Below are 12,528 nucleotides of genomic sequence, written 5' to 3' on the forward strand. Positions count from 1 at the left end.
AAAAGAATTGTTTGCCAGTTGAAATTTCACCTTGTTCAGATTTGCCTTGGACTTGTGTGCAATTTGGAGCATTGGTGCATATGATGCTTTACACAGTTTAGTTGTGGGTGGTAAATGTGTCTGATATTTTGTCTAGAAGACTTTTTCTGGAGAAGTTAATTCTTAGTGGAGTTGCACCCACTCCAGTTATGTTATTGGAAGTGGTGCTGTACTGGAGGGTGAGAGCTGACAGGGTAAAAAATGTGGTGTGAATGGGTGCATGTTGCTTTATCACTGAACTGTAATTATTACAGGGCATATCAAGTAATTGTTTACTTTCATACAGATACCTTCAGACCTTCTGGATAAGGAGTTTCTGCCTATTTTACAAGAGGAGCCCCTGCCACCACTGGCACTTGTACCTTTTACAGAAGAAGAACAGGTTTGTATCCATACAGAAAGATAGGATTCTTTAAAATAAATACGAATGTGGGCTGCTATTAGGGCAAAAGGAAAATAAAGAGTGTGCCTGTGTTAAAACCATAACATTTGTTAAGAGCACATATCTGAAATTGGTAGACTTAAGGCAAGGGGATTCTGAAAACATGCTAGAATTATATTTGTACTCATGGATTATCTTAAGTTTGGACAGATATTTTCTGTATGCTGCTCTGCCATTGACAGAACAATTTATTAATCCAGGATCATTCTGAGCAGTATTTCATTTTTCTTTTTTTAAAGTACACAACGTTTTCAAGCAAGTGAAACTTTCTGCAATTTTGGGCCACCTTCTCTAAAGTATCTAAGTTCTGGAAACTAGTTTGTGGGCTTTGGAGAAGTGTTGAAGTCTTTTGCCTATTAAGAGTGCTAAAAATACCAAAGAAATGTGAACTAGTTCATATGTAAGCAGCTGCTTGATTATTTTCTTGTTTGCTTTCTGTAGTTATAAGTGAAAAACGTAAGGGTCAGAACAGGTAGTACACAAGGTTCTATTTCAAGGTTTACTGCTCTGAGCAGTTTGAAATTCCTTACTTTCAAGCTAGCTCCTAGCAGGGGGAGCTGTCTGCCATGCTCTGCCTCAGTGCCTCAGATTTCGACTCTGAACTTCTTTTCTCTTTATGATTTTTCAGAGCTTCTCACGATGCAGTTGCTCTCTGATATGTTTTTCCTTTGCACTTTTCTTCACAATACCATGGCTTGTGGTTGTTGTTTTCTAATAGCAGAAACCCAGGTGGTTTTGCTGATCAGTGTAGCTTGTTTCTCTAGCAGGAGTTGGGAAGTGATGATATTTAGGATTTTAGAGCATCCTCATTCTTTTGTCCCTTGCTGCCTTGTATTAATTTTTTTCCTTCCCATCATCTTTGTGTCTTGGGATTCTGACATATCCTTTTCATCTTTCCTGAAGTTCCTTCCTCTTCAGTGTTGGTTTATATTTCTTTTTGGTAAGCTGTCCTCTGACATAGAGTGCTGGTAGTTTAGCTTTTAATCAGCAGCCGTATTTATGTTTTTGCAAATGCTTTGTAGGCACTTCTTATCAGAGTTGTTGTCTTAAAGGACAGCTGAGATCGAGGATTTGCTTTTATGGGAAACTTTAGGCCAGCTTCCATTCTCCAGTAGAATCAGGAGGGATTTGGTCAGTGAGCCCAGGAATCGGTCAGCAGGGCGCACAGTGGCACACCAGAACTTTGAACCTTGGTGTTAAATAAACTTTTGGGCACATTTTTTGTTCTGGTAAACAATGGAGTCATTTAGACAGTGAACTACAGCCTTTTATAGTCAAAGGGAACGTCGACTCGTACTGTCACAATCTTATCCAGGAGGAGTAATAGCAGTGTAAGGCTGTGTTATTGACGATGTGCTGAGCAGTCTGTAGCGCAGGTGAAGATGACAAGTGCTGCTGAGCTTACAGCTGGAAGCCATTAGCTTTCATTAGCTCCTATTGCGGTACTCCCTGCAAGAGTCTCTCTGGCTTTTTTGTAGGCCTCCTTTAGGTGGAGCTCTGTGGTAGCGCTGTGCTTCATCAGTCTTGATGGTTTCTGAGGAGTTGGTGTGCAGTGCCTCTGTTTTCTTCTGCCTATTCTCATGTTTAATTTTACAGTGATCCTCATGGTGGCCTTAATGGTGCTCTGCATTCTCCATAGAAGTGTTAATCTGTCTCTGAGAAGAGATCCATGTATCTACTTTAAATCTTTTTTTAATGCTTTCTGAGGATGCAGAGGATGCAAACTATCTTTTTTCTTAAGTGATTCTGGATTTTTTTCCCCTTTATGACTGATTTGTTTGAGATGCTAAGCAAACAGTGTTACATAGGCTAGCAGAAATTCCTGCTGTTTGTACTCCCATGATGCAATTAACATTGCTTATCACTGAGAATCTGTGGTGTGTGTTCATAAGCGATCTTGAGGTGAATATGAATGGATTTGCTGATAGTCATGGTACAGGAAGACTCATTCAAGTAAGACTGGAGGGTTTAAAACAGCTCGATTCTTCCTTCATGAATGTTGAAGGCAATATAGCTTTATCAGAACTTGAAGGACAGTGATTTTTAGAGTCCTAAAGAGGACAGAGTGAGCAGAACACAAACTTGAGCACAGGTGCATTCAGTAGAAACTGAACCAGTCTAGCTATGGATTCTCAGCAGCTCTTGCTTGCAGCCTGGGGGTTGTGCTCCTGACAGTATTGTATGTTGTATATATAGCATGCCTAGGAAGAACTTGCATGACACTTCTCTAGTAGATTTAGATATGGTAGCTAGAGGGAAATGGTAAATCATGTCAGTGGTATGAATTCAAGGTTGTGTTTGTTTATGCTATTATATTTAACTGTAGTCAGATACTTGGGGCTGCAGTACCCTCTGTTAAGGATGTCCTTTTTATACATTATGTAGAACACCATAAACTAACATAGAATTCAACTGATTGAACTTATAGTAAGTTTTATTGCATGAGGTTATAAATTGGTAGAAGATCTGTTTTTGAGGAACCTGCCTTTTGAAGAGAGGGCTTCTGCAGGTTGCTTTTACAGAGGTTTCCAAGGTCACCACTGGCAGAACTGCAGCTTGATCCTTTGGTTTGTTCTCCTTGTTCATGTTTGGTTTAGGAAGGAATTCAGTTGTCTTCATCTGAAAATCTGCTTGTGGAGTAAGGGAGGGAGTCTCAGGATCTTAGTAAATATCTTTTTTGGTGTGTGTGTGTGTATTCACAGTTATGCTTCTGTTTTTTTGTTTATTGGTTTAATCCTCCACTTACTAGGCAAGAATGAATTGAGACCTCTTAGGTGGCTTTGCACTGCGGTGTGCAGCATCAGGGATGGACACTGAGGTAATGTACTCAGCAGCAGGAAGGCTTTTTGCTTTTTTGACTTTGCTTTTGTTACCTTTCGTCATCTTTCTGTGTTGATTGTTATCATTAGGTGTGTTCTGAATATTGTGTCCTCACCACAGCAAGCCACAGGCACTTAAAGAAATGGGGAGAATTTGTTCAGCATTTAGGCAGGCAAGTGAGTTAAATACTAATTTTTATTTTTTTAGAAGAAGTTTCATTCATCATGTTCTAAATGGTAAGGCATCAAAAAGGAATCTCTTACACAGAGCGGTGAATCTGATTAGCAGCTTAGTTTTTTTTGTAGTAAAATACTGGATGTGAACTAATGTGTGCTTTAGATGAGTAGAAACTTCTACAGCTGCAGCACTTGTCAGAACTCCTGGAAGTCTGAAAGAAAGACAGAAGACTGTCTAAAACATCCATGATGATCTGTGTTTTTATTGGCATCCAGATTTTCAAGTAATAAAGAAAAAAAAGATGTTTAAAGATAAAGGGTGAATAAAATGAGATCAGTTCCTGTAAGACAGTTCATGGTAGAGATTGTAGGTAATGATGTCCCTGGAGGTGCTCAAGGCCAGGGTGGATGGGGCCCTGGGCAGCCTGGTCTAGTATGAAATATGGAGGTTGGTGGCCCTGCATGTGGCAGGGGCTTGGAGCTTCATGATCCTTGAGGTCCCTTCCAACCCTGGCCATTCTGTGATTCTTTGATTCTCTGATTTAAAAGTGACTCTAAAACAAAATTGGAATTCTTCATTATTTTTTTTTTTTTTTTAAGAAATGACAGTGATCTGTAGAAGTGCCAGTTTAAGTAGGCTCTTGATCTGTGTTTTTGTCTTTTAATTAAAAAAATGAAGCAATAGTAGTACTTTGTTTCCTTATCTTCCTTATCAGCTGTCAAGTGGAGTAGTTGACCAGCTGTTGTAGACTTTTCAGAATGGTGTTTCCTGTTCTCCTGCTTTGAGCACAGCTATTTTGTTTATCTGTTCCATGTAGGATGGGATGTTTTCTCATCAGACAAAGCCCACAGTTGGCAGGTGTAGCTGGTAGTAACTTAACCTGCAGTATTGTAGAGAAGAGTTTGTCAGTTTTAAAAACAAAACCAAACCAACAGTGGGGGGAAAAAAAAAAATCAACTGCTTAAAAGAAAACACCCTCAGAAGTGTTCGCAGCAGGAAAGGTAGTGATTTCCTTAGGGGCAAATTGAGGTGATTCATTCTGGCTTGATGTTGAAGTGATTGTTATCAGTTTTGAGCTAGGAAAATCAAATCACGTTTACTGGCAGCTTACCCTGCTGTTCTGCAGTGCATCTGAGCTCTGGGTTTGCTTCTGGACTTTCTTTGTCAGATCTGCTTAGTTACCATTTATCTCTGGAAGGAAGATCTCTTTCGTAGAAAGAACATTCCAAGTAATTAGATCTGATCCTGAAGTAGGCTAAAAATTCCTTCAGATTCCTGCTGGTTTTGATGTTAGCCATACAGATTTCACATTTAATTTCATGTCTCTTTCTTCTTTGAAGATCTTCAAATGTGTAGTAATTGGAATTTGTGTAAACAGTTTGCCTCTTTTGAGGTCTGTCAAGAAGCCAAGGGCAGTTGTTGAGTCCTCTGTATGTTAGTTAAAGCTTGCATTTGGAAAGCACGTGAATTCAGGTTTGCTTGTTAATATTTCTTGATCTTGTTTTCTGGCACAATTTTTTTCCCCCCAAACTATTTGTACTCTGAGGATGGGGAGGGAGTTAAAATTATCCATACTCTGTTGAAGTGGCTTTTTCTTCAGCCATTACTTACTCAAATCATATCCATGTTCCTTGTCTTCCTGAAAAGGACTATCACTGACATTTCAGAGACCTTTTAACACATGTAGTTTTCCCCTACTATTGTTATTACTGTGATACATTTTGAGAAAAAAGTACTTATGTCTTCAAAGGTAAATAGAAGCAGTGCACACAATCGTATTCAGATCTTGTTGCTCTTTGCATGTTATTGCTTTATAAGAAATGGGTTTAGAATTGTTCCTAACCAATGCTGTCAAATATCAATCACTTTTTGCAACCAAATGGCAGTGCTTAAAGCTGCTGGTGTTCTAATTAGCCTGATGATCCAATAAAGAAGTAGATGCTCACTTGGTACCTTTAGAGCATGGAAGTGTCAGGTAAGTAACCTTGGAGCAATAATATTGGTAAAGATGCTCTTCTGGACCACTTCAGCTGTTACTGTTTCTTTTACTCGTCAGTGTTAGTCTGTTGTAGAGTTTGAGATGAACACTAGGAAAGCAGAACTGGTATTGGGCTGTGTTTGTGAAACGGGAAGTGTTTGTAATGGAATCTCACCTTGCCTCTCTTCTTCTTGACAGAGAAATTTCTCCATGTCTGTAAACAGTGCCGCTGTCCTGCGGTTGACGGGACGTGGAGGAGGAACGGTGGTAGGGGCTCCTCGAGGTCGAAGTTCCTCCAGAGGTCGAGGTGAGCTGTTAGTGGGGTGTCCTGCAGTGCAGCTCATCCAGGTTAAAACTTCCAACTGATGTTAGACAAAGCTCAGGAATGGTTTCTCCCGATCAGTTTGTTCTCACTTAGGACTTTAACAAGGTCTTACAGGAAAGGCTTCAAAGGATGAAAACTGGATTCTCAGGGATAGTTCTGCATGCTCTCCTAATGCATGTCGAGTGCCTCTTTTGTATCTTTGGGTATGGAAAGCAAAAAGAAAGGTAGCTTCAAGTAGGGACAGGGAATTCATTCAGAACTGTTAAACATGATTTTAAGAGTATGAAACGGATCTGTGGGGAGGGAGAGAAGAATCCATGAATCTAGTTAAAACATTAAGATTGTATGTGGCATTCCGTGTTCCAAAGAGTCATTTTTTATCTGTTATTGTGGCAAGAAGAAGCACAAGGAGACGGTGAAAGATTAAATTCAGTTTGTTTTGGGAAAAATTTTTAGTGCTTTGCTACAGTTGGTATCTTGGCCTGGCTGACTTTGAGTATTTGTGAGTGAATGGAAAAGAGTCCTCGAGCACTATCACTGGGTTCAAACCAGTGTTAAATCCTGAACTCCTTTTAGTGGTTCCCTGTCAGTATGTGTGCTGATGTGAATGTTACTCTGTCTGTTCATGTGTGAGTGTGATGGGTTGTGTCTAGAATATTGGAAGCTAATAGCTTAAAAATATCAAGAGTAATCAGTTATTCTTTCTTTATAGATGCTCAAATGAGTGTTCTGTTGTGTTCCTATCATTTAATTTTTAACAGGTGAAATTTTCAGTAACGTCTTCAGACGTTGCTTCCATATGTAGTTGCAGTGCTGGATGGGAGTTGTACTTAGACTTGATCAGTGCTCTCATTTGTTGTCGTTCCTTAATTGTGTTCCCTCCTTGGTTCTACAACTCTTATGTATCTGTAGGTTGTTGGATGTCCTCAAAGGCCCGTCTATCCAGTTGTTGAGGTTGTCTCCTGATTCTGTCTCACTTCCTTTTTATTTATCGTTCTTTTATTTATCAGGTTCTGTGGGCTTACTGGAATGAAAGAAGTGTGTGTGCATATGTAGATGTGAGAGGAGACTTACCTGTGCTTCATGTTTCTGTTGCATTTGAACAGCGCTGCTGTTCTTTGTGCTGTGTGACTGAAATGTGCAACTTGCATTGCTGCTATCTGTGGTTCTCTCTCCCTTGGAATATGTGCTAGCTGTTTCTCTCTAGATGCATTGCAAATGCTTATCCTTATGCAGTGAGTTATTTTTAATTGCCCCCAATAGTCTTGGTGAGGTCACAAGGTTAAATGTGACAAAATATGACTCCTAACCCAGTTTTGCCATTGATCTATTATATAAATTATATTATATATATATTATATAAATATGTATTATATAAATTTCACTCTATTTATATATTTGTTTGGCAGTGAAGTTTGATGCATTACACTTGTGAACACAGTATAAAATGTATGCAATATTATTAAGAACATTTGAAAGCTTCTGCTGTGTATGCTCTTGTGTTTTCATACTTCATGTTTAAGTTATGTTAAGAAATATTAGCTCTCATTCTTGCTTTCTTTCTCGTTTCATCCTTGTATGAATCTTTACGTGCTGTGCTTGTTAGGCCACTCTGCCACTCTTTCTTCAGCTGAGTGGCAAAGGACAAGTTGCTCCACTTCTTACCTCCCTCACTTTTCATTCTTGATACAGATGAAAACAGGAAATTACTGAGCTTTCCCTCTTGTTGATCCTGGCTGCAGCCTGGATCTTCTGTTCTGTCCCTTTGCTTTCTGGAGCCATCAGCTTGAGCTCTGTGCATGATGAGCCTTACCAAAGCTGCTCTATCTCAGCAAAGAAATCTAGGGCTTCTGCCAGAACAAAATTGTAGATTCTTAATATCACCGACAGAATGTTTTTGTATTTGAGGACTTCCTTTCTAGTAGTTACTTATGAAAGACATAGCATAGGACTAGTGAAAGAAACTTGCAAAAGTAGCTCTTGGCTTGCAAATAGCGAACTCTATATGCAGTTGTTCTGTCGAACCACAATGAAAAGATCTTTCTGTGCTTTTTCATTAAACGAATTGCCTTGCTTAACAGTTGGAAAACATTCTTTGTTGCCCTGCAAAATTGCCTGGGTTCAAAGCATTACCTGGTATTGTTTGCAAACAGCCATGTGCAACAAATATGCTGATTGATTTCCTGCTTCAGCTACACCAAAACTGGATTTCTGTCTTGAAACAACTTGCGCAGTTGTAGCTGCAGGGAGGAATTAGCATGTACAGTGAGATTTGAGTTTCCTCACCGAGGCAGAGTCAAAAAGTGTAAGTGCTTGGGAGAGTGTGGGGAGGAATCTGACAAAGGTGGATGAAAGGAAGAACAGATAAACTACCCTAAATGTTGCCAGACCTCTTTAAGTGTAACTTCACTCCCAACTATTCAAAGCTACAGCTAACTCTTGGTAATACTTCTCCATGCTCATCTTGTGCTTTGTTGAGGAGGATCGTGTCTGGCTGACATGCAAGAGGTCACTGCGTGGTGCTTGCTTTGTTGTGAAAATGTTTGGCCATATGATGAATTACCACTTGGTGTTGCTCATAAAAACCATTTGCAGAGTGAGGCTGCCGTTGTCAGTGCTGCATGTGCCTTGTGTCACAGCATGAATGCAAAACTTCTAATTCAGTTCTGAGGTTGGATCATCTAAAGAAATCCAAGCACTTGCACGTGACCTTTTCCTAATTGACTTGTTTTCCTGGGAGCTCCCTGTGGTGTGTAGCTAAGCCTGTTCTTTGTGCAGCTGGACTGGAATGTCAGCATTCATGAATAAGAGCTTCAGACCAGTAGAGATTGAAGTAGTCCCAGAAATGGGCTGCAGGGCTACAGACATCTTGTTTTGTAGCTGTTCCCCTGCTTGGTGAAGATCTTCAGGGAGAATGCTTTGCTGCTCATTAGAGCTCTTTCCTTTTCCTCCCCCTTTCCCAATTATAATCTGTCCTTGGTGTGTTTTGAAAGCATGTGAATGATGTGAAAGTGGAAATTTCTCTGAACTAAATAGCTGTAATTGAGCTACACCTATCCTGCTCTTCCTGCACAATAGTACTGTGCTATAGCAGTTGATCCTAAACTCCAGTCTTCCTCCAGTTGCATGAAATTCCTTGTTGTGTTGCTTTTATAATGACAGTTAAAATAATGTAAGTTTTTAAGGAATGACTGAATTACAGGTGGCACAGCTGCTATATTCCACTCCTTTGTTCGTTGGCATTTCGTGGCTTGGCATTTGATAATTGTTATTCAAAACCAGTTTTACTCTTCAGCAGCAAATACTTCAACATTTGGCTCCCTGTATGCCGCATTACTTGAAAATGGCAGGGTACAGAAAGTAAGCATGTAGCTCTGGATTTATTGGCCAAAAAAACCCTACAAAGGCAGAGTTGCAAACAGTGTATTTGCATGTGTTTTCACTCTCACCACAAGCTTTACATCTAAAAAATGTTTGCTGTTGTCAGGTGGGTCCTGGTGTGCTCTTTCTGCTCAGAGCCATCTACTCAGAGCAATCTGAGTATATAAATACTGAGTAACTGACTTTATCAACAAAGTTTCCTTTAGCTCCTTACTGGTGTGGCTTGTGGGATGGATCTCAGTACAGTGTGGTTGTCATGCAGCCACCTGGTTGGTTTGTGTTGGAGGTGCACGTCCGACCAAGCACACCCCAGGCAGGGTTCCCTTGCGAATGCACTGCAGGAGGGTTGCAGTACCAGGTGACAGGTTCACTAGGTCCTTTCTAGTGCTGTGTGGCATTGGTAGCTCTGGGACCCAAAGACAGCCTTGGGTGAATTGCTGACATCAGTTGCTTTTGTTGGCTTTTCTTTTCTTCAAGGTTATCTTTTAATTCCAGCTGTTCCAGTGATTGAGCACAGCTGAAATATTGATGAACTGTGTTGTGGGAAGGCTGTGTGGAGGGGAGTGTCAAGCTGTTGCTTCACATACCTGCAAAGCTGGTGTGAGCCATCCTGTCTGTAAACCAGCTCTCGTTCTGTTCTTCCCCATGCACAAGGCATTTGCCTTCCATTGCCAGTGACAGCTCTGTATTGCTAGCTCTGCTAGCTGTGTTATTAATAACCAGTGTGCATTTGGACTTCATGTGCTGCAAGACAGCAGCACAGATACTGCTGTCCTTCACTGTAAAAACAGGAAAGGACATCTGATTTTGTAGGGAAAGGGCATGCATCTTTTCAATTCCAGTGCCTCAGAGATGTGAGGCAAGTCTGAGTTGGCTCTGACTGCCTATGGCTTTCTCTTGTGAGATGTTCTCATTTCATCATCTTGTATGAGAGGGGGGAAAAGAGCTCTCCTGCTCGGAAGAAACTGGGCAAAGATGTCACTGTATGAGATTAAAATTAAAATTTCCTGGTGTCTGTCTCTGAAGAACTGAAGGATTTTAGGGGACCCATAATGCCTTGACATCGTGCTGCTATTGGCGTTGTCATATTTTTACTGCTCCTTGTGTTTGCAGCTTAACTTTGCACTTACCTTTTGTCAGCCTTGTAGTATCAGACCTCCCTTAGTGAAGGTGTTTATGTTTCTGGTGCAGTCATTGCTAATTGTTCTCTTGTCAGCTCCTTTGCCTCCTCCTGCATTTGTGTGGCACAGCCATGAATCACACAGGCCAGTTTATCTCACCAGTGCTGGAAGTTACCTCCAACAGCAGGTGTTGTTTTTGTTGCATTACTGTGTTTAGCAAAACAGCCCCACCCAAACACTGAAGGTGTGCTTCCAGATGCTCCACTTTCTGACTTGAAGCTTGATACTTGGTAGCCACAGGAGCAGATGATAGGTTAGTAGTAACAATTGTAACAAGATGTCTTCCCTTGTACCCATCTTGAGATTCTTTTTCTCCTGCTGCTCTTGGGGGACTTCTGCTGGGAATCATTGGAACTGATGAGTGGTGCACTGATGGAGCCTCGTTCTCCCTTGTAAACTTGGGCAGCAGTAATTATAAGTGTGACTGCAGTGTGGTACACTTACACTGAATGCTGCTGTTAAAAGCCAGCTGATTTTATGCGTGTAAAGCACACGTGTACTGCGTGGATGTTGGGAGCAATGCATCCTTGTTTGGTAGCTTCTATTGGGTGTGTATGTTTTGTGTTTTTCTGTGCAGCACTGACTGCAGAATTGTTTGCCTGTTCTGTCTGATCTCTGATAAGAGTTTCTGTATGAGACTTCTCAGCTTTTGATCTTTTTTTGTTCTTTGCTCCCAGATAATTGCGCTGGGGCTTAAGAATTTAAGGGACAACTGGAAAAGGCAACCTACCTGACTAAGCTTCTGTTATTATTGATTCAAACACTTGTGTTTGTTTTTTTTTTGTCTTTTCAGGCAGAGGCCGAGGAGAAAGCGGTTTCTACCAAAGAAGTTTTGATGAAGTGGAGGGTGGATTTGGGCGAGGAGGGGGCAGGGAAATGCACAGATCACAGAGTTGGGAGGAAAGGTAACAGAAAACTCCAGCCCTTTCAAGTTCTCTATTTGCATCTGCTCAGCTTCTCTTTTTTTACCTTTTGACTTCACAAAGATATTCTAGGAAAGATGCTTAGGCGTACCTGTGAGTGGAACATCTGAAGTTCTAGGGTGAATCCAGCAATTGTTTTTCTAGAAACTCAGGAGCAACTACAAGAGTACTTAAGCAAAGTATTTGTCTGACAAATTCCTGGCAGGAGGGAGCTACTTAAAGAGAATATGAACAGTGGGCACTAAGGTGGAAATCAGTAACTTGTGCATAAGAATATGGAGTCTGAAGGATTCGCTTCGCCTTTTAGTCTTGATGCTATTGTATTGATAGGGCCATTCTTAAAAACATGCTTAGTTGCTAAAGGATGGATATTGACATTCCTGGAAATTTCACTTATCATCTGGGCCTATAAAAATCCTGTCCACAAAGGTCTGGTTTAAAAACGTACAAAAACCAAATAAAATGTAAAAAACCCAACGCCAACCCAAACCAAACAAGAACCCCTCTGACCTGAAATGAATGGAGTAGTTCTAAAACCTTATTTGAAACTTTTATTCTGCCTTTCTAGGGGAGACAGACGCTTTGAAAAACCAGGGCGAAAAGATCCAGGTATGGTTTTGTTACTGTATGGGTAGAAGATGGGAGGGAAGAGCAAGAATGTGTTATGGGGAAATGGCTTATGTACTTAAAGCTTTCTTACCTGCTTCAGATTTGTTAATAGAAGGTTTGTGGTATTGTGCTGCTTTACTCTGAATGTATTTTCAGTGTGGTTTTTGCCCCAGGTAGATTTTATTTATTTGACGAGGGTGTGTTTGCAGTTGGAAAATAATTTCTGTGCATCTGAGAAGAGCCTTCACTGATAAGCTCTGTGGGTACTTTGTGGAATTTGCTGTATAAATGCAGCTTTTAAACATTCCTGGCATGTGTTATTTTGGTATCTAGAACTTCTTGACTATGTCAACTGTTCTGTTTTTTCTTGAATTCTCACTTGTGTGGAGTAGATCTTAATGGTAACGTGCTGATTTCCCATGGTTATGGAATAGACATCTGGCCAGCTAGTTTAAGTTCTCATAGATATCTTCTGCTCATTGAAGTTACCTGCTTCTTTTTCTCTCCCAGTACAGCTGAAAGAGTGTACCAGTAGGTGTATCTGCCATGTTTCCTGTTGTATTCCTGAAATGGTTCGCGTTGGCCACGTTCAGGAAAGATGATTAATTTTGACCCAGTGTGTCTCTTTGATTACTCACCTGAATTTGAGTTGG

The 12,528-nt window shown here is 40.6% G+C and overlaps 1 protein-coding gene across 18 annotated transcripts in view; it reads left to right on the top strand.

The window, feature by feature from the left end:
• The window catches only part of GIGYF2 (GRB10 interacting GYF protein 2), a 73,271-nt gene that overhangs the window by 15,968 nt on the left and 44,775 nt on the right, over positions 1 to 12,528 (top strand). For 17 of the 18 annotated variants that reach the window (XM_048955533.1, XM_048955548.1, XM_048955550.1 and 14 more), the window contains 4 exons: positions 326 to 421; positions 5,655 to 5,763; positions 11,137 to 11,248; positions 11,835 to 11,875. In XM_048955533.1, coding sequence (XP_048811490.1) covers positions 326 to 421; positions 5,655 to 5,763; positions 11,137 to 11,248; positions 11,835 to 11,875 — 358 coding nt within the window. Of the gene's footprint in view, positions 1 to 325; positions 422 to 3,236; positions 3,300 to 5,654; positions 5,764 to 11,136; positions 11,249 to 11,834; positions 11,876 to 12,528 lie in introns of those variants that run through there. The other variant, XM_048955552.1, reaches the window with a different exon arrangement.

Source organism: Lagopus muta, chromosome 9 (assembly GCF_023343835.1).
Source record: "Lagopus muta isolate bLagMut1 chromosome 9, bLagMut1 primary, whole genome shotgun sequence".
Lineage (NCBI taxonomy): Eukaryota > Metazoa > Chordata > Aves > Galliformes > Phasianidae > Lagopus > Lagopus muta.